Source organism: Takifugu flavidus, chromosome 20 (assembly GCF_003711565.1).
Source record: "Takifugu flavidus isolate HTHZ2018 chromosome 20, ASM371156v2, whole genome shotgun sequence".
Lineage (NCBI taxonomy): Eukaryota > Metazoa > Chordata > Actinopteri > Tetraodontiformes > Tetraodontidae > Takifugu > Takifugu flavidus.
In genome coordinates, this window is record NC_079539.1 from 10,601,705 (window position 1) to 10,620,868 (window position 19,164).

Sequence of the window (19,164 nt, forward strand, 5' to 3'; positions counted from 1 at the left end):
CAACGACTGTCCTGTCTAGAAGGTCCTGGCAGATGAGAACCCAACGAGTCCAGCGGGATCACGTGACTGCTGCCGAGGACTCCCGAGTCTTCACAACAAAACGCTGATAGTATTCGGGTATTTCCGGCCATCTCGTGTCTTTCCGTATATCTGCAGAATATGACGTCACCTTCGGTTAAAAGGGAGCAGCCATTGTTGTGAGCGGACTTCCATCCTTCCTCTGCGGTCATTTTGAGACACAACCTCTGCTTTTAAAGCTCATTGGCCAGCGGATAAGGTAAGACGACCTTCGATGTGGTCCTGCCGATGTTTCATTGCAGACTGTAATCCCGCTTTCATCCTTAATTCAGTTAATGTGCCCTGGCCACCAGATCGCTGCTTAATGCTGTGGAGTTGCACGAAATTTCTTTCATAAACTGGGCTTTATAATAAACCTTAAATTCACATTTATGTTCTTTTGGTAAAACCACGGCTAAATGGGTCCGTCTGGGTGGGCGTCATGTTAGCTCTCGTTAGCCTAGCCTGTTTTTATCGCCGCCGCGCGTGTCGCAGAAATCTGCAGGGAATTCTAACAGCGGCGAAGCTTCCGGCGATTTTACGTCGAGTTTTGAACAAATTGTTGAGGAACACTGAGCAAAGTCCGACATTATAGCAACACTAGCCAGTCGGCCATGGCTACAGGGAGACGCCCAGCCCCGGACATATGCTCCTGTCGGTCGGTCGGTCGGCCCGCCTGTCTGTCTGTCTGTCTGTCTGTCTGCTGCTGCTGCTGCTGCTGCTTCAGTTCTAAACGATGTTCTTCTACATGACTTGCTGCCTTTCTACCAGAACATTGCGGAGCTACTGGTTAGCCAGGCGGCCTAGTTAGAGGAGGCCGGTCCAAAGTTCTGCACTTTTATTGAAATGACGCATTTTAAAAGGATGTTAAATGTGAGATGATGGTGAATCAGGGACATTCACGTTCTGTGTACTTGTTGGAAATGATTTGATGGCTGCTGTCCTGGTTGGGGGGGTATAAGGTCGTGACACTAATAAAAGACTACATTGATAACATCCTAAAGGACACCAATCAAACTGTAGCCTCTCCTGGTCTGTCATTGGCTTTCATTAAAATGTGCAGCCCATCAGATAATCTTAGCAAATACAGCTTTCATTTTCCTGAATGTCTCCATTGTATCATTTGAGCCTCCTCTACTGGCAGCATGAGCAGCCTCCCAGCAGGACGCTGGGCCGGGGCCCTAGGTTTTTGTGCTGGGTCCTTCTCTTCAGACGCTGAGAGCACGGATGTTCCCAGCGCCTCTTCTGATGTGACTTCATGCTGCCTTCCTGTCGCTGCTGCTGACCCCACCTCCACTGTGGGAAGCTTTTCAGCAGAAGATCCGAAGGATCCCTGATGCTAGAACTGCTCGGATCACGTGGACAATGCAGTCAATAACTGTTGCTGCTGGATGGCTTAGAACATTACAGAACCTCCATTTGTTAAATCTCCTAAACTTCCTTTCTACAATGCTTGTAAAAACCTGCAGCAGCTGCAGAGCATCTCTTCATTGGTGCAACTGTAAGTTTGGGGTGACCCAGAATAGAAATGAGGCCTGGGTTTTCTTGGCTCCTCCTGGGCTTTAAGGCTTTCTGTTGGACCAACTCTTCAGCCTGTCGTCACTCTAACGCATGTCTACTTTGTGTTTAGAGAGTCTGTTTGTGAGAGTTTCGGTTAAGATCATTCTCATTGATATTTTCTACAGTCATTTCAGGGGGCCCTGGTGATGATCTGATCTTATTCATGCTTTTGGGCAGGACTTGTGCATGTTTCTGTGTTTGCATCTCTGTGCAGCTTCAGTCCGGTCTGAAGCAGAGCGTGCTGAGACAGCAGTGATGTTCTGCTGGGTGGGTGGGGGCAGGAGCTCCAGGACAGAGGAGCTTCTTGGGCTGGGCTGCTCTGTTTAGCAGAGTCACTGCAGGAACACTGCGTCTGTTTGTGCTGCAGAAGACTTCACTTCTCCGTCTCGTCTTCCCTCTGACTAGTGATGGCTCCAACACACATGTAACTGCTCCCATTTTTAGGTCGGACAATCCTCCAGGGCTTAAATGTGGCTTTCAGACTGATTTGATGGTTTGAACTCTGCACGTGCCCTTGTTAAAAACTCTATGGCCTAATCCAAAGAGTAGCAGTTGCACATTAGTAGCTGGAGGTGTCCTGTCAACAGAGGCTTCGCTTTGGGCTGTATGGGAGTTTTCTGCAGTACCACGAGTGGCCACCGGGGAAATGGCGTGCAGCTCAAGTCGGCCACTGCATCGAGTTCTTCTTCTGCTTCTGTGGATTGAATTTTGCGCTTATATCTGGCCAGTTGTGAATTTCCTCTGGGTGCCATTGGTGTTCAACCTTTTCTTGTCAGTCAGTTTGGGGCAAAAGATTGACTAAAAAATGAATATTTGACTGATACTCCATAAACAGAACACAAGGGTATGCAATCAAGAAACTATTAATTTAAACAGATGTGTTGCTTCCTCACATGATTGGTTATTGCTAATTGGTGAGCGGCTCCAGAAAACCTTTTGTGTAAAGCCTGTTATCCTGCATCATAATGGGGACACTTTCATGAAGATACTGGACGGCTGTTGTTACGGATCTAAAGACTTTTCCTGCTTCATTGTAGAAAACTGTTCCGCGTCCACGTGGTTAATGCCGTTTGGGAAGATGCTACTCATTACATTTCAAACTTCCGACGTGAGTGGGTAGATGGACGAGGTGTGTGGGCGTCTACTGAAGGAAGCAAAGCGCTGTTGCCTCCTGATAGAGGCGCGGGCCTCTTGTATCAGTGATCGCAGGCTTGTGTGGTTCAGCTCTAATGGCGTCCCTGGTATTTGGCTAATTTAACAAAAGCTGTACGGGGCTTGGTTTAGCAGCCCATAAGATGGCCGCCTTGCCAAAGTGGGTCTGGTAGCGTCTGTGCAATCAGTAAAGGAGCTTTTATAAATAAATGAACAAGGCAGCAGTTCATTGTGCAGGTTGGTGTCACATGACCTGGTTGGTTTAAACTTGCTATAAACTGGGGCGAGTGTGGACGCGGGGGATGGGTGTTGATTGTCAGTCTTTTCAGAGACATCCCATAATCTGCTCGCAGTAAACTGCCTGTTGTGTGGGATGTTTGCAGCGCTCTGGCTCTGCTCGGAGAGGCCCGCTGCTGACTCCAGTAATCCTCCCACTGATTGGAGCCGCATCTATTCATTTGTCCCGTGTCCATCAGCAAAAGTCCCCAGCCCTGAACCCGTCCACACCCTCCACTAAGCCTGTTTCACGTTAGACTGGGCTGAGCTTGACTCCTGCGCTCACTATATCGGAATGTTAAAAAAGTAAGAAAAATGACACAGCACTGAAAGAATTCATATCTGACCCGTTTTTACAGCATTTAGACTGAACCAGAGAGGATATTTCCCATTAGTATCTGGGGCATTTTCACCACTTTATTCAGACGCTCTGGAGTTTCTAATCCTGGTGTCAGTTTATAATCTCTGCAGGTCCTAATTCTGATGATATTGGCAAAGGAAAGCCTTTAAACATGCTGGTTGTGTGTCTGGGGAGTGTTTTCAATTGGAGGGAGCTGACTGCAGCCATCCCATTGTTTCGCCAGGCCTGGCTACGGTACTCTTTGCTTGCATGTGGAATTTCCGTCCCCACCCCTCTGTGGCATCTCAGTGTTTCAGCTGCTGCCCCCGACTCTGCTTGCTTTGAGAACGGCTTTCCCAGCATGTGTTGAGCGCGTGGTTGGAAAGAGCCCACGGCCGTGACTGTTTGTGTTCCTCTTTTAGGTCATCCAAAGAAAGCTATCGGATCTGTGTGAAGTTTCCCAATAAGACGGTAAATGTGCTCCCAAACAAATTAAAGTTATGTTGTTGCTGGGCTGTTGTTTAAATGGAAATGGTGCAACTCCAAAATCCACTGAAGACCCTCTCTGTGCCATGTGTTTAGAAATGGATACAACAGGAGTCAAAGTGCTGGAGACGGCTGAAGACATCCAGGACCGTCGTCAGCAGGTCCTGGACCGCTACCGGCGCTTCAAGGAGCTGTCTATCATGCGTCGACAGAAGCTGGAGGATTCCTTCCGCTTCCAGTGCTTTCGTCGTGATGCCGAGGAGTTGGAAAAGTGGATCCAGGAGAAACTCCAAATTGCCTCTGATGAGAACTACAAAGACCCCTCTAATCTCCAGGTTCTTAGCTTAAGTCAACCGTTGTTGGGTTTGTGCCGGTATACCTGGGATATGAACTGATAGACCTTCTCACCGCATCAATGTTTTTGGTGTCTGTCAAACAGGGCAAGCTGCAGAAACATCAGGCCTTTGAGGCTGAGGTCCAGGCCAATGCCGGTACTATTATCAAGCTGGATGAAATTGGAAACTTGATGATCAGTGAGGGTCACTTTGCTTCTGAGATCATTCGGGTAAGATACACGCACGTGCGCTGTCCTCACCTCATGCTGACTGAATAACCTGCCAGTTGCTGACCTGATAAATTTGATTCAGTCCTACACGCCGTATCGGACTCAACAGAGACCCATAGTTACCAGTGTCAACATGGCTGAGTACATACATGTTGGTGCTGAGTTGCAGTGGATGCCATTTTTCTATACGTGCTGTGAGATTCTTCTCATTTCAGCTCTGTCCTTCTCTTTTTCTCCCACTGTTGTATTAGCCAGTTAGTGTGCTAATGATGCGTGGTTCTATATATGCTCACAGTGTTCACATGAAAGAGCTCCACGACATCAGGAGTGATTGATTCAACTTTTCCCTGTCAAATAGACTCGTCTGGAGGAGTTGCATCGACTGTGGGACCTCCTGCTTCAGAAGACAAAAGAGAAAGGAATGCGTCTTCTGCAGGCCCAGAAACTGGTCCAGTACCTGCGTGAGTGTGAAGATGCCATGGACTGGATCAGTGACAAGGTCAGGGTGAAAGTCACAAACTAGAAAACACCTGAACATCCTGCAGCTTTTGTTTGCTTTGTCCTACAAATGAGAACTCAGAGACGTTGCTACATTTAATTCCACCACACTAGTCCAGTGGTGGAGACTCTGCCTTCTGGGGAGGGGAGAGTAAAGATATGGTTGAGTTGTAAATGTTAGCAGTGCGTCCCTGATACCTCCTTCAAACCTGTTGATGCATTTGACCTGTAGGAGGCCATGGCAACATCTGAAGAGCTGGGCCAGGACTTGGAGCATGTGGAACTCCTGCAGAAGAAATTTGAAGAGTTCCAGGCAGATCTTGCTGCTCATGAGGAGCGTGTTAATGAGGTCAACCAACTAGCAGCCAAGCTGACCCAGGAATCCCACCCAGAGGTTGAGCTCATAGTCCGTAAGCAGGATGAGGTGAACGCTGCCTGGCAGCGCCTGAAGGGCCTGGCCCAGCAGAGGCAGGGCCGGCTGTTTGGTGCTGCAGAAGTGCAACGATTCAACAGGTGGAGAGCTTCATTCATCTAACCATAGCTTGAATTGACCCTGTTTGTGTAAAGCTCTATAGACACACTGTAATTCTAATAACGTGAAAGACTTCTTTGCTGCCTTGATAACTCGGGCATGTGTGGTTGAACCTGCAGGGATGTGGATGAGACTATCAGCTGGATCAAGGAAAAGGAGCAGCTAATGGCCTCCGATGACTTTGGTCGTGACCTGGCCAGTGTTCAGGCTCTCCTTCGCAAACACGAGGGTCTGGAAAGAGATCTGGCTGCCCTTGAAGATAAGGTAAGGAGCTTCCTTATAGATATCTACATGTTACTGAACTGTCACAGCAATTTGTAAGGGTGTTCTGGTCTTCTGCTAAACCAGGTTAACACACTTGGCGGTGATGCAGAACGTCTGCAAGAGACACATCCACAGAACGCCTCACAGATCCTGCTGAAGAAAGATGAACTTGTGACCAACTGGGAGCAGATTCGCACTCTCGCAGCTGAACGCCATGCTCGCCTGAATGACTCCTACCGGTAAAATAGCAGAAACAAATTGATGCCGAGGATCGTTGTAGTGTGGATCAGAGATGCATCAAATATGCAGATACAAGTCCCCTGTATGAGTGTGTGGTCACAGAGGTCCTCTCGCCCCATCAGGCTGCAGCGCTTCACTGCTGACTTCAGGGATCTGACCAGCTGGGTGACAGAGATGCAGGCCCTGATCAATGCTGATGAACTGGCCAATGACGTGGCTGGAGCTGAGGCTCTGCTAGATCGCCATCAGGAACACAAGGTAAAAACTTCTCTAACCACATGTTGGAGCCCTGATGAGGATTTTTTGTCAAAGAACCACTGAATATTGTTAAATGTTTCCTTTTCTCCAAGGGAGAGATCGATGCCCATGAGGACAGTTTTAGAGTCACTGATGAAGCCGGCCAGGCTCTGCTCAACACGGGACATTATGCATCTGATGAGGTTAAGGAAAAGGTGGGATTGCTTCTAGACCGTCATTTCACCATCCATTTCATAAAATTAAACTGTGCTGTCAATACGCTGCCACGATGTCAATGTTCATGGCGTTTTGATGTGTTTGCAGCTGAGTATCCTCTCTAATGAGAAGGAGTCTCTGTTGAACTTGTGGGAGGTGCGGCGGCAGCAGTACGAACAGTGCATGGACCTGCAGCTCTTCTACAGGGACACTGAGCAGGTGGACAACTGGATGAGTAAACAGGAGGTGGGCTGACACACCACAGCTTTCTGAGTCAACAGAAACTGCCTTTCATGGCCAAACTGGGATTAGGATTCATTTGGCTTTGGTGTGAATTGTACAGGCTTTCCTGCTGAATGAAGACCTTGGAGACTCCCTGGACAGCGTAGAGGCACTGCTGAAGAAACATGAGGACTTTGAGAAGTCCCTCAGTGCTCAAGAAGAGAAGATCACTGTAAGTCACCCATTCTAGTCAAGAAGTTCAAACACCAAATTTAATGTGTATTTTTTTAATGATATGTCCGTAAAAGCTGCTTTAAATTTATGTTCTTGTACCATTGAAGGCCCTGGATGAATTTGCTACTAAACTGATACAGAACAATCACTATGCTAAAGAGGACGTGGCTACTCGCAGAGATGCAGTAAGTGATCCTTAAACCCCCTTAACTTTATCATAACAGCCTTCCTAAACACAAACCCTGAATGTCAAAGCAGTTGGCAGCATTTTAGAATGAAACTTTGACTTTGTTGCTCATTTGTAGCTGCTGAGCCGCCGTAATGCCTTGCATGAGCGCGCTCAATCCCGCCGCGCTGCCCTGGAGGATTCGTTTCATCTGCAGCAGTTCTTCAGGGACTCGGATGAGCTGAAGAGCTGGATTAATGAGAAGATGAAGACGGCTACAGATGAGGCTTACAAAGTACTTTATCAGACATTTGTTGTAAGATTTGTCCTTTTTTGTTGTTTTTTTAGATGTTTTGATCAGTGGTTCTGGTGTACTTTGGCCAACAGGACCCCTCCAACCTGCAGGGTAAGGTGCAGAAACACCAGGCGTTTGAAGCAGAGCTGTCAGCTAACCAGAGTCGCATAGATGCCCTGCAGAAGTCTGGGCAAGAGTTACTGGAGAGGAAACATTATGCTTCCAGTGAGGTTGCACGGCGAATGGAAGAGGTCAGCTCTCAGTGGAAGAAACTCCTGGAGGCCACGGAGCTCAAAGGTACCGGCCATGCACATATACCGTGGAGCAGCTTATGAACTGTGCAGACATTGGAGTTAAACATGAGGAGTTAAAAAGAACCAATTTATTTATCATTAGTAACACCTATGCCTAGTTTACATTTACATTTTCCATAAATTCACACAAAAAAACTCTTCAAATTGCCTGAGATGTGACATTCTTGTAAAGGGATCAAGCTTCGCGAGGCCAACCAGCAGCAGCAGTTCAACAGGAACGTAGAAGACATTGAGCTGTGGCTGTATGAGGTCGAGGGTCACCTGGCATCAGACGACTATGGCAAGGACCTGACCAGTGTTCAAAACCTGCAGAAGAAGCACGCTCTGCTGGAGGCTGATGTGGCTGCACACCAGGTAGCAACACAATGTGCGCGCGCGCGCACACACACACACACACAGGCCAGAGAAACGATCAGTAGTGACTGACTGAAAACACGACCTTGCTTTATTCCAAATGAACCCAGTGAGTCAGAATCCCACGATTTCCCTCCTGGTGTGGGTGGTGTGGCAGTGCTGGCATTAGTGACTCCAGACACACCTTAAAGCAGCATATCGGCCTCTGGAAGGTTGAGGCGGGACAGTCAAGAGGCAGAGTGTTGCTTTTTGTCTAGCTGAGACACTTTGACCAGAGGGTCACAAAACCTGCCGTCAAGGACTCCAGAGGGCACAAAGGTTACAGCTTGCATCTGAAGCATTAGGTTTTTAAATTCTTTGTGACACCTGGACATCAGATGTGTTTTGCATGAAATACAGGTAAAGGTGTCAATGACACACACTTATTCATGAACGGCTTTGACAGCCCTGAGTTTTATTTTTTCCTACTTTTGTATTTTTCGTTCCATAACCGAAGGGCACCAACAACTTTATGTATTCATACACCAGTTTGTCCTCACGATGTAAATGTTCCTCTCCAAGGATCGCATCGATGGCATAACCATCCAGGCCCGCCAGTTCCAAGAGGCCGGACACTTTGACGCTGACAACATCCGCAAGAAGCAGGAGGCTTTAGTGGTGCGTTACGAAGCGCTGCGTGAGCCCATGGCCATGCGCAAGCAGAAGCTGTCGGACTCCCTGAGGCTGCAGCAGCTCTTCAGAGACGTGGAGGACGAGGAGACTTGGATCCGGGAGAAAGAGCCTCTTGCTGCCTCTACCAACAGAGGTGAGACCCCATCCTCTCACCAAAGTCTTTTACTTTAATTCATGGCTATGCTTTAATCAGGTGAGACTACCTGTTTGTGCCTCCTTACTGATTTCTGTTTGGTATTTTTGAAGGCAAAGATTTGATCGGTGTCCAGAACCTCCTGAAGAAGCACCAGGCCCTGCAGGCTGAAATCGTTGGTCACGAGCCCCGTATCAAGGCTGTCACTCAGAAAGGAGAAGCAATGGTGGAAGAAGGTATACATTTGGTTTGTTTTAGTATTTTCTGTCTCATTTCTTCCTTGAGTTTGGAGCTCATTGTAAATTGGTGCAATGATCAAGCTATTTAAGAAAGTGATGAGTGGGCATGTGTCAGGACTCTCGTCAAACATTTACTGCCCTATCCAACTGCCTCTTGCATGGTTTTTGGTATAGATTTGGTATTTGGTAGTATTCTGGTAGCATCTTTCTTTCTGTCATCTCAGGACACTTTGCAGGAGAGGATGTGAAAGTTAAGCTGACTGAAGTACATGGACGTTGGGACACACTGAAGCTGAAGGCTTCCCAGAGGAAACAGGATCTAGAGGACTCTTTGCAGGCCCAGCAGTACTTTGCTGATGCCAATGAGGCGGAATCCTGGATGAGGGAGAAGGAGCCTATTGTTGGCAGCCCAGACTATGGCAAAGATGAGGACTCTGCTGAGGTGAATGCAGGCAAAGTGTTTTCTGTTGGACACTGAAACGCGTCTTTATCTTTCAGTCAGCTTCCATCGTTTTGGTTAATGTCTCCGTGACAAATGCAGCTTCACCCAGTTCTCTTTAACAGGCGCTTCTTAAGAAACACGAGGCCCTGATGTCTGACCTGAGTGCCTACGGCAGCAGCATCCAGGGCCTGAAGGAGCAGGCCCAGTCCTGCAGGGTAAGACCCGAGTCCCTCCTCTTTTGAGCAGCTATTCAATCGTCTCAGGACTGTCGGCAGACTTTAATCCGACTGTCGGCTAAGTGTAGTCAGATGTTTGGCAGACTGTCTAAGATGAAGTGACTCTCATTGAACAGCAACAAGTGGCACCAACTGATGATGAGACTGGGAAAGAGCTGGTCCTTGCCTTGTATGACTATCAGGAGAAGAGTCCACGTGAAGTAACCATGAAGAAGGGAGACATCCTCACGCTGCTCAACAGCACTAACAAGGTACAAACACGTGCAGGGGCGAATACACTCATGCCCAGCATTCAAAATGCCTTGAGTGGGAGAAACTCTTAGTAATATTACCCGGTAAAGTGGCATAATTATTTTAGTTAAATCCAAAAGAAAGTCACTAGATAGATTGTTGCCCATAAATTTGGAATCATTTTGTTTTCAGTTACCTTCCTGAACACTTTTCATGCTGAAATCTCAAATATATTAACAACACTGGTGGTGCTGGATGCACTCTATAGTTGTTCCATGTTGTTGAAAGTTTGATGGGCAGATCTCTCCGGACACCCTGGATGGCATGTGTTCAGGAGCAAAAACTACAGCCTAGTATATCAGCACCAGGACGACTCCTCTGGCAAAATCCAAAGTCTTGATGTTGATATTTCCAGTCAGTGTTAAACACATCTGCCGCAGCTCTGGCCTTGGGTCAATACCCCGACCTCGGGGCAGCAGCCCGGCCATGTTAAAAAGCTCTAGTTTAGACACCTTCTCTAGTCCTTGTGGGGAGGCTCAAGCAGCTGCTTATTTTCTCCAGTTTACTTGTTTGTATCTGGCGCTTTCTTGTAGGATTGGTGGAAGGTGGAGGTGAATGACCGCCAGGGCTTTGTTCCTGCTGCTTATGTGAAGAAGTTGGACCCCAACCAGTCCTCTTCTAGGGAGAATCTCCTGGACGAGCATGGCAGCATTGCACTGCGTCAGGATCAAATTGAGAACCAGTAAGAAAGTCTTTCCTTTTTAGTGTGGGGTACTGGCTCGTTTCCTTTTCCTTACTAGACTTATCGAGCTGTTGGTGTGACGTGTGTCTTCTGTGCTCTGTCCTCTCTTCGTGAACTCATTTTAAATCTAATGATGTTGCCTCTGGATCATATTTACCAGCATTGATTGTAACCTGACATTGTTTTGCTGCACTTTTGTCTTGACTTGCCACCGAGCAGGCTTGTCACCAAGGAGGCCTGCAGCGTTTCTGTGCGCATGAAGCAGGTTGAAGAGCTGTGAGTAGGACCAAGTGTTCCTCTGCGTCTTCTTGTGGTTGTGATGCTCAACAGTTTTCCATCCATCGCTACCCCAAACCCTCTTCTGTTGTGTTTATGTGACCCTCTAGTCAGCACTGGGTTAGAAGAGCCTGACCTTCTACACCCTCTGCTTCCCATTGGTGGCTTTGATGGTTCACTTCCCATTTTCATTTGTCATTTTTTTCATTTGAGTTGTTTTATTCACAAGATTTTTTTCCTTCTGGACAGACATTCTATCTGCACTCTGGTGCTTTTTAGAACATGTATGAAGACCCGAGTAGTTACAGTTACAAGTGAGCCCTAATCTGCCCGTTTTGAATATGTGAAGGTCTGTAATTATCATCATTGTCCAGTCATAATATTCGTTTGCCTCCTATGATTTTCAGATATCATTAGTGCTTTATCTACCTCTCTTGCGGTGCATCATTATTTAACAGCTGTAATAGGAGCGGCTGCTCTTCAGTCACTGGTTCAGCTACATGCAGCTTTCAACTGCTGATTCAGCACGAAGCCATGTAAACATATATGTTCTAGTTCATGTGGTCACTGCAACATTGTTATTACCACCTTTTATTGGTGTTTTCTGAACTGAGAGGATGCATCTATAGATGCACTCAGTCAGGGAGAGATGCACATGTTTAAGCCCTTTGTTGAGCTGTCAGCTAAACACAGCTGGAAATGACACATAATTTTTCTTGGATAGAATCCTCTCGACTCAGAATTGGTTGCAAAAGCAGTTTGCTGCCAGTATGATTTGCGAGCTGCTGGATGGCTCTGTCCATTCTGTTTGTCCAACAAAAGCCATGGCCACAAGAAATAATCAGTTCCTTTCAAACAGATTCTCCCTCCTCGTCATCCTCATCCTGCTCATCACCAGTGGGGGCTATTAGTCACCCATCCCTCATTCAGTCCTCTCTTGGCAACTGTTCTAGGTATTCCAATCTGCTGGAGCTGGGAGAGAAGCGCAAGGACATGCTAGAGAAGAGCTGCAAGAAGTTCATGTTGTTCCGTGAGGCCAACGAGCTGCAGCAGTGGATCCATGAAAAGGAGAGCACCCTCACCAACGAAGAGGTCGGATCTGATCTGGAGCAGGTGGAGGTCCTGCAGAAGAAGTTTGATGACTTCCAGAAGGTGAACTCAGTTTTAAAACAAGCAGTTTCTGTGCAGCGTAATGCATCATGTGTGCAGCAGCATCGCTCTTCCTGTTAAGGTCACGTTTTAGCTAGAGCTTTTCACTCAACCATTAACTACACAATGTTGTCAAAGGTCTGCTAAAGTCCTTCAGTGTTTATTCTAAGAACAACCTCACAGCCTTTCAGCTGCAGATAAACAGATATTTCACTCTGTGTCTTGATGGTGGAAATGATGTTCTTGTGTTCAGGATCTAAAAGCCAATGAGTCTCGTCTGAGGGACATCAACAAAGTGGCAGCTGAGCTGGAGTCTGAAGGTCTCATGGCTGAAGAGACGCCCATGGTTCAGGCTCAGGTACCTGACTGCTTTCAGGACCCAGTTTTCAACATATTTAAGCAGCAGCTGCTGCAGAACATTCATCTTGTTTTGTTCTTCTGACTTTACAGCAGCAGGAGGTACTTGGTGCTGCTCCTGGCAAGGTGTCGATGTTTTTCCTCTTTCAAACACATTTGACTTGCTTGATGTATTTGGTGAAGTTCTTCAGAGTGATCTTTTTCTTCAACAGGATGAAGCGGACTCTAAAACTGCATCTCCGTGGAAGGTTTGTTCTCCCTTTATCTGTATTATCACCTGCATTTAACCATCATTTTGTTTGGTCTTAAGCAAGTTGAGTGAGGTACATGTTGGATGCTAGTGTGGCTTCAATCATGCCCTTAATCATCTTCCAGCCATGCGATTGGTGTCTCATGCTTTCTCGAGTCTTAAATGGTCCTGGTCTCTTTGGTGGTTCTGCTAGCCATGGTTGCTATGCTAATTATGCTCTGATTGATTCTGACTGAGACTAAGGATTACTGGGTTTTCTAACCTGTGACTGGTGTGGTGTCCCCCTTCTTTACCTTTTACTCCAGAACATCCGCTTAGCTGTTCAGACAACGGCTAACTTTAATACCATCAAGGTAAGATGATGAGGGCCACCTCGGCCTCAGTCTGAGCAGACATGACCATATTAGAAGAGAAAGAATACAGCTTAACATAGAGACTTCACTTTATTCAGTGCAGTAGAAGTGATCTTTGGCATGTTGAGTCTCTCTCTCTCACACACACTCCACCATGAACATATTCCTCTGCTTGTCTTTGCCTTGTTTGCATGATTAGATCTGAGTTGTTTGAATAGAAACTGTCTTTAGCTGAATTTAAATTTGTTGTTTTAACATGATTTGATTCTTTGATGGAACTACCTGTACATAAATTCAGACAATTCATCAGAAACTTAACTACCTGTACTGATCCTGATTTAATACCTCCACTGATCACGTCTTGCTGACTGTGTGTAGGAGCTGAATAATCGTTGGCGTTCCCTGCAGCAGCTTGCTGAAGAGAGGAGCCACATGCTGGGCAGCGCTCATGAGGTGCAGCGCTTCCACAGGTATGGAAGATTCACATGTTCAATGGCTGTGGCATCAGTTATTTAGCTGGGTGTTACCAGCCCAGTGTTGTCTGGGCCATACGTTTGCACTTGAGATCAGTTTAAAACACTATTTTCTCATTTGTGTCCTCAGAGATGCTGATGAAACCAAAGAATGGATTGAAGAAAAAAACCAGGCCCTCAACACTGACAACTACGGTCATGACTTGGCCAGTGTTCAGGCGCTGCAGCGCAAACATGAAGGCTTTGAGAGAGACCTGGCAGCTCTGGGAGATAAGGTATTTCATCTTTGCTCCACTCAAGCTTTGCTTTCTTTGTGATTTTAATGTTTTGCTTGTTTCTTCATCCCTGCCCAGGTCAACTCTCTGGGGGAGATGGCTGAGCGTTTGATTCAGTCCCACCCTGAGGCTGTGGATGATATTAAGGAGAAGTGTATTGAGCTGAACACTGCCTGGAGCAGCTTGGTGGGTCGGGCTGATCAGCGCAAAGACAAGCTTGCGAACTCTCATGACCTGCAGCGCTTCCTGTCTGACTTCAGGTAATAAATAAGTACACTTACAGTATGAATGAGCAGATGGACACAAGTATGTCTCTCACCATTTTGGTGTCCATAAGTCTAGTATTTTTGTTTAATGTTAAATTAACTTTCTCAGAGATTTGATGTCCTGGATTAACGGCATAAGAGGGCTGGTGTCCTCGGAGGAGCTGGCTAAAGATGTGACTGGAGCAGAGGCGCTTCTGGAAAGACACCAGGTATTCAGTCATTGTGTGTCCGTGTTACCATTTACACATACAAACACACTCGGACATTTATTTATTTTTTCTTTCTTCTTCCAGGAACACCGGACAGAGATCGACGCTCGGGCAGGAACCTTTCAGGCTTTTGAACAGTTTGGTCAGCAGTTGCTGGTACGCGGCCACTATGCTAGCCCTGAGATCCAGCAGAAACTGGACGCCCTGGACCATGAACGCACTGACCTGGAGAAGGCCTGGGTGCAACGCCGCATGATGTTGGATCAGTGCCTTGAGCTCCAGGTAGCAGCGTTCAGCTGTGAAAGAGATATGAAAGATTGTGTGTTGGTGCTGACAGCAGGCTGACCCACATTTGCAGCTCTTCAGCAGAGACTGTGAGCAGGCGGAGAACTGGATGGCGGCGCGGGAAGCCTTCCTCGCCAGTGATGACAAGGGTGACTCTTTGGACAGCGTGGAGGCTCTGATCAAGAAACATGAAGATTTTGACAAGGCCATTAATGTGCAGGTGAGGGAATCTTGTCAGTCCAACAGGAGCTTTAAATGAACTGACTGATCTTCGAGAAGTGCTAAATTCTGCTTCTGCAGGAGGAGAAGATTGCTGCTCTGCAGTCCTTTGCTGACCAGCTGATAGGAGCTGACCATTACGCCAAATCTGAGATCTACAGCCGCTGCAATGAAGTCCTTGACAGGTATTTGATTAGCACTTTAACGAACACACAAGCACATGTGAGTGAGGTTCCTCTGGGAAGGCTGACTCCGGAGCAGCAGGTGTGAAGCAGCCCACACCACAGGATGGTCTACACTGCTCAGGGACGAGCACTCAAATCTGAATGATCAAAAACATTTGTGTGATTGGAATATTCGTTTGGGTGAAGCTACACTCATGGATGTCCCGACTGTGGTGTTTTAAAGGTGGCGGCGGCTGAAAGCCAAGATGATCGAAAAACGCTCCAAACTGGGCGAATCTCAGACCTTGCAGCAGTTCAGTAGGGACGTGGATGAAATTGAGGCATGGATCAGTGAAAAGCTCCAGACAGCAACGGACGAGTCTTACAAGGACCCCACAAACATCCAGGTAAGGCTGTGGCACTTCTGTGTGCAGGATAGCCACGCAGTCGCCAGTCTTGGGGCTTCTAAAGGATTCCGGGAGTTGTGACACTCATGTTGAGACAGTTGATGTATACAAAGAAAAATGAGACTTTTGTTCCTGCTCTGTTGATACTGAAGTTGTGTGAAAATGTCTGAGACTGAAATCTTCTTCCACTGTTATTTCTTTTAGCTGTCCAAGCTGCTGGTAAGTGATTAGTGTGTCAGCTGACTAACACCAGCAGGCTCTTAGTGTGTTCATCTTTAGCATCTTTGTGTTAGCGTCTTTTCCACCTTGGTTGTAATTTCATCCATTTCAGAGTTCCTGAATGTAGTCTCTGTATTTGTTTTCATGTTTAAGCTTTAATTTGCCATCGAGGGTCGACATCAGTGGGTTTCACTGTCGGTTTTATTGAACAGTGAGCGTCGGCTTCAAACTTGCTTCTGATTATTACTGTAAAAGCTTCCAGACTTGCTGCTGGAATCAAACTGAAGGTCTTGTCCTCCCTTTGATCACCAACTTTGGGATTAGCTGAGAAACATGTGGCAAAAGAAGCAGTTTTGAACTGACTCTTCCTGTAGTTTGTGTAAATGTCCTGTAAACTGACACACATCCTGTATCCCGTCTGACACATTGTGTTTGTGTGTGTGTTTGTGCGCACATGTGTGTGAGCGTGCTGCATTGGCTGAATGTGTCTGAACTCGGACCATCATTTACACGAGTGTGTGTTTGTGCCATGTCAGAGTAAGCATCAGAAACATCAGGCCTTTGAAGCTGAGCTGCATGCTAACGCGGACCGGATCCGTGGCGTCATTGACACGGGCAACGCCCTGATCCAGAGAGGAGCCTGCGCTGGCAGTGAGGACGCAGTCAAGGTATGGTCTGTCTGAGGCCCGTGTCTATGAGCTCTGCAACTTTAATTGTCCTGCTGGGGGACCCTTCTTCACCTGTGATTGGTGGGTTTCTCAGAGCCGGCTGGGTGCCCTGGATGAACAGTGGCAGTTCCTCGTCAACAAATCTGCTGAAAAAAGCCAGAAGCTCAAAGAGGCCAACAAACAGCAGAACTTCAACACGGGCATCAAGGACTTTGACTTCTGGCTGTCTGAGGTAAAAAGACTGCCTCTACATTCTTGCTACACGTGCTCCAACGTGCATAAATGTAAAACTGCAAGTGTGTGATGTTTGTGTCCCTCAGGTGGAGGCTCTGCTCGCCTCTGAGGATTATGGCAAAGATTTGGCATCAGTTAACAACCTGCTGAAGAAACACCAGCTGCTGGAAGCAGACATCTCTGCCCATGAGGTTAGGCCTTCAGTCACTTCAAGCCTCTTTAAAGTGTCTATACTAGAACAGAAAGCTCCAGGACAGCCTTTGCTGTGAGCTGCTGGGCAACATCACAGATCATATATCATCATATAGTGGAGAAGGTCGGTGTTTGTTGTCCATCTGTTTCACGCTCATTGGAAAGCTGGTCAGGGGAGCAAATGGTCATTTGTGGAGCCATTAATGACTCGGCATTTTGCTCTTAAAGATGTGGTCTGTAGGACTGAGCCATAATCAGCCGTGGTGTCTCCTGAGCCACAGCCAGGGCTGCCACGGCTCAGCATCACTCAGCGTCTGTGTTCTCTCTGCAGGACCGCCTGAAGGATCTGAATGGTCAGGCCGACAGCCTCATGGGCAGTGACGCTTTTGACACGTCACAGGTGAAGGACAAGCGCAACGGCGTCAACGAGCGCTTCACCAAGATCAAGACCATGGCTGCTAGTCGACGCGCTAAGCTTAACGAGTCCCACCGCCTGCACCAGTTCTTCAGGGACCTGGATGATGAAGAGTCTTGGATCAAGTAAGAGAAGTCCTGATGGTACCAAGTGTATGATTTAGAGATCAGATTCCAGCATTCCCATTGAGGAAAATTGTTAGTGGTCATGATTCAGGAAAAGAGAAGAGAATTGGGGGAGCAATGAAAAGAAAAAGGGACAGAGCGGACATGTGACAGGAACCACCAGAACCTCCAGATGCTGGAGCTGGACTGGTCCTGCTAACGTCCTTCCCTTTGAGCTGGCGTTTGTCGTGGCCCTGTTCCAGCCAGCAACATTCAGCTCCTCATGGCGTGGCCCAAACAGGAAGTCCCTTAACTTATCATGTGACTTCATACATCCTTCCTGTCTCCAGGGAAAAGAAGCTGCTTGTAAGTTCAGAGGACTACGGACGTGATTTGACAGGAGTCCAGAATTTGAGGAAGAAGCACAAGAGGCTGGAGGCTGAGCTGGGGGCCCATGAGCCAGCCATTCAGGTAACACCTGTCCACTGCTCACCAACATCTGTGCAGGCTTCACAATATCTCTGAAGCAGGATTTAGGTTTTATGCTCATTTGGACAGAGGAGGAATTTCAGAATGAGCTAATCTGTCTTAGTGTGACACTTAAAATCCAAACTCCCCACAAGATTCATCGCTGATGGAGCATTCCCGGGATAAATCACCTCCACACTTTCTCATGGGCTTTGTTCTAGTCAGCTAGCTCACAGTGGCCATGGTGCCCATAACCTGAGGAATTAGTGTTAACCGCTAATGCTTGAGGAGGTGACCATGGTCCTGTGTCTTGTGTTGTTCCTCAGTCTGTGTTGGACACCGGGAAGAAGCTGTCTGATGACAACACCATTGGACAAGAGGAGATCCAACAGAGGCTCGCCCAGTTTGTGGACCACTGGAAGGAACTCAAAGACTTATCTGGAGCGAGGTGAGCCTGGCCACCTGCACACGTGTCCACAGCAGCTCTGCATGGGGGGTAAATGTCCCTGTGTGTTCCCAGAGGACGGAGGCTGGAGGAGTCGCTGGAATACCAGCAGTTTGTGGCTAATGTGGAAGAGGAAGAAGCTTGGATTAATGAGAAGCTGAACCTAGTGGGCAGTGAGGACTATGGAGACACTTTGGCTGCAGTTCAGGTGCTTTTCAAACACACACACACACACACACACACAACTTTTTCTGAAGAAATGTGACTTTTTTACCGAGTGAGGAACATTTTCACCAGGGTTTGCTGAAGAAACATGAAGCCTTTGAGACGGACTTCACCGTGCACAGAGACAGAGTCGGTGATGTGTGCAGTAATGGGGAGGAGCTCATCAAGAAGGTGGGTGAAGGCTGGCGCTTCCTGCTGCCGGGCCTCTCAGACGGCTCCTCCTGATCGTTGTGTCTTCTCCTCAGAACAACCATCACGTTCATAACATCAGTGCCAAGATGGCGGCTCTCAGGGAGAAAGTGTCTGAGCTGGAGAGGGCAGCGGCTCAGAGGAAGGCCAAGCTGGACGAAAACTCAGCCTTCCTGCAGTTCAACTGGAAGGCTGACGTGGTGGAGTCCTGGATCGGTACGGGCACATTCACACTTCCTGTTCAGCATCACACCTTTGTGGAGGTAACCTGTGCATCAGCTCAGGCCACAGCAGCACGCACGATGATCACAAACCATTTGTCTGCTCAGGAGAAAAATACTACTGTTGGTTCCCAAGATTATGGGACAGTCCAAGATTATTTATTTAGTAATATAAAGTAACTAAATACATTCAAACTGAAGACAAATCCTTCCAAATGCTGCCAAAAGCCCCAAAAGGACTTAAAGGGAGAAGGGAAACTGTAAACCCAGGCCAGGAGCTTTTGTCAGGTTCTGACTGGGGAACCATGTTTGTGGTGAAAAGGGTGTGAGAGGACCGAGTGCACTGTGGGTGGAGCTGCTGCTGGCGGACGGCGTATTCTGCTTCCATCTGCCTAGTT

General features: G+C 47.5%; 1 protein-coding gene across 5 annotated transcripts in view; it reads left to right on the top strand.

The window, feature by feature from the left end:
* Nucleotides 1–19,164, top strand: part of sptan1 (spectrin alpha, non-erythrocytic 1) — a 25,040-nt gene continuing 5,876 nt past the window's right edge. Inside the window, exons 1-46 of one of the 5 annotated variants that reach the window (XM_057019446.1) lie at nt 1–277; nt 3,808–3,856; nt 3,968–4,206; nt 4,311–4,436; nt 4,795–4,935; nt 5,167–5,447; nt 5,586–5,730; nt 5,815–5,969; nt 6,093–6,228; nt 6,321–6,422; nt 6,532–6,669; nt 6,767–6,877; nt 6,987–7,064; nt 7,185–7,340; nt 7,433–7,637; nt 7,827–8,008; nt 8,570–8,813; nt 8,927–9,049; nt 9,277–9,494; nt 9,617–9,709; nt 9,847–9,981; nt 10,555–10,703; nt 10,923–10,979; nt 11,933–12,131; nt 12,382–12,486; nt 12,579–12,611; nt 12,698–12,733; nt 13,041–13,088; nt 13,467–13,558; nt 13,692–13,836; nt 13,915–14,096; nt 14,212–14,311; nt 14,396–14,593; nt 14,670–14,816; nt 14,897–15,000; nt 15,224–15,386; nt 15,591–15,605; nt 16,142–16,273; nt 16,368–16,505; nt 16,594–16,698; nt 17,031–17,239; nt 17,569–17,689; nt 18,013–18,134; nt 18,207–18,339; nt 18,429–18,527; nt 18,602–18,761. In XM_057019446.1, the coding sequence (XP_056875426.1) occupies nt 3,970–4,206; nt 4,311–4,436; nt 4,795–4,935; nt 5,167–5,447; nt 5,586–5,730; nt 5,815–5,969; nt 6,093–6,228; nt 6,321–6,422; nt 6,532–6,669; nt 6,767–6,877; nt 6,987–7,064; nt 7,185–7,340; nt 7,433–7,637; nt 7,827–8,008; nt 8,570–8,813; nt 8,927–9,049; nt 9,277–9,494; nt 9,617–9,709; nt 9,847–9,981; nt 10,555–10,703; nt 10,923–10,979; nt 11,933–12,131; nt 12,382–12,486; nt 12,579–12,611; nt 12,698–12,733; nt 13,041–13,088; nt 13,467–13,558; nt 13,692–13,836; nt 13,915–14,096; nt 14,212–14,311; nt 14,396–14,593; nt 14,670–14,816; nt 14,897–15,000; nt 15,224–15,386; nt 15,591–15,605; nt 16,142–16,273; nt 16,368–16,505; nt 16,594–16,698; nt 17,031–17,239; nt 17,569–17,689; nt 18,013–18,134; nt 18,207–18,339; nt 18,429–18,527; nt 18,602–18,761 (5,998 nt within the window). In that variant the 5' untranslated portion in view covers nt 1–277; nt 3,808–3,856; nt 3,968–3,969. The remainder of the gene's footprint in view (nt 278–3,807; nt 3,857–3,967; nt 4,207–4,310; nt 4,437–4,794; nt 4,936–5,166; nt 5,448–5,585; nt 5,731–5,814; nt 5,970–6,092; nt 6,229–6,320; nt 6,423–6,531; nt 6,670–6,766; nt 6,878–6,986; nt 7,065–7,184; nt 7,341–7,432; nt 7,638–7,826; nt 8,009–8,569; nt 8,814–8,926; nt 9,050–9,276; nt 9,495–9,616; nt 9,710–9,846; nt 9,982–10,554; nt 10,704–10,922; nt 10,980–11,932; nt 12,132–12,381; nt 12,487–12,578; nt 12,612–12,697; nt 12,734–13,040; nt 13,089–13,466; nt 13,559–13,691; nt 13,837–13,914; nt 14,097–14,211; nt 14,312–14,395; nt 14,594–14,669; nt 14,817–14,896; nt 15,001–15,223; nt 15,387–15,590; nt 15,606–16,141; nt 16,274–16,367; nt 16,506–16,593; nt 16,699–17,030; nt 17,240–17,568; nt 17,690–18,012; nt 18,135–18,206; nt 18,340–18,428; nt 18,528–18,601; nt 18,762–19,164) is intronic. The other 4 variants (XM_057019447.1, XM_057019448.1, XM_057019449.1 and 1 more) reach the window with 4 other exon arrangements.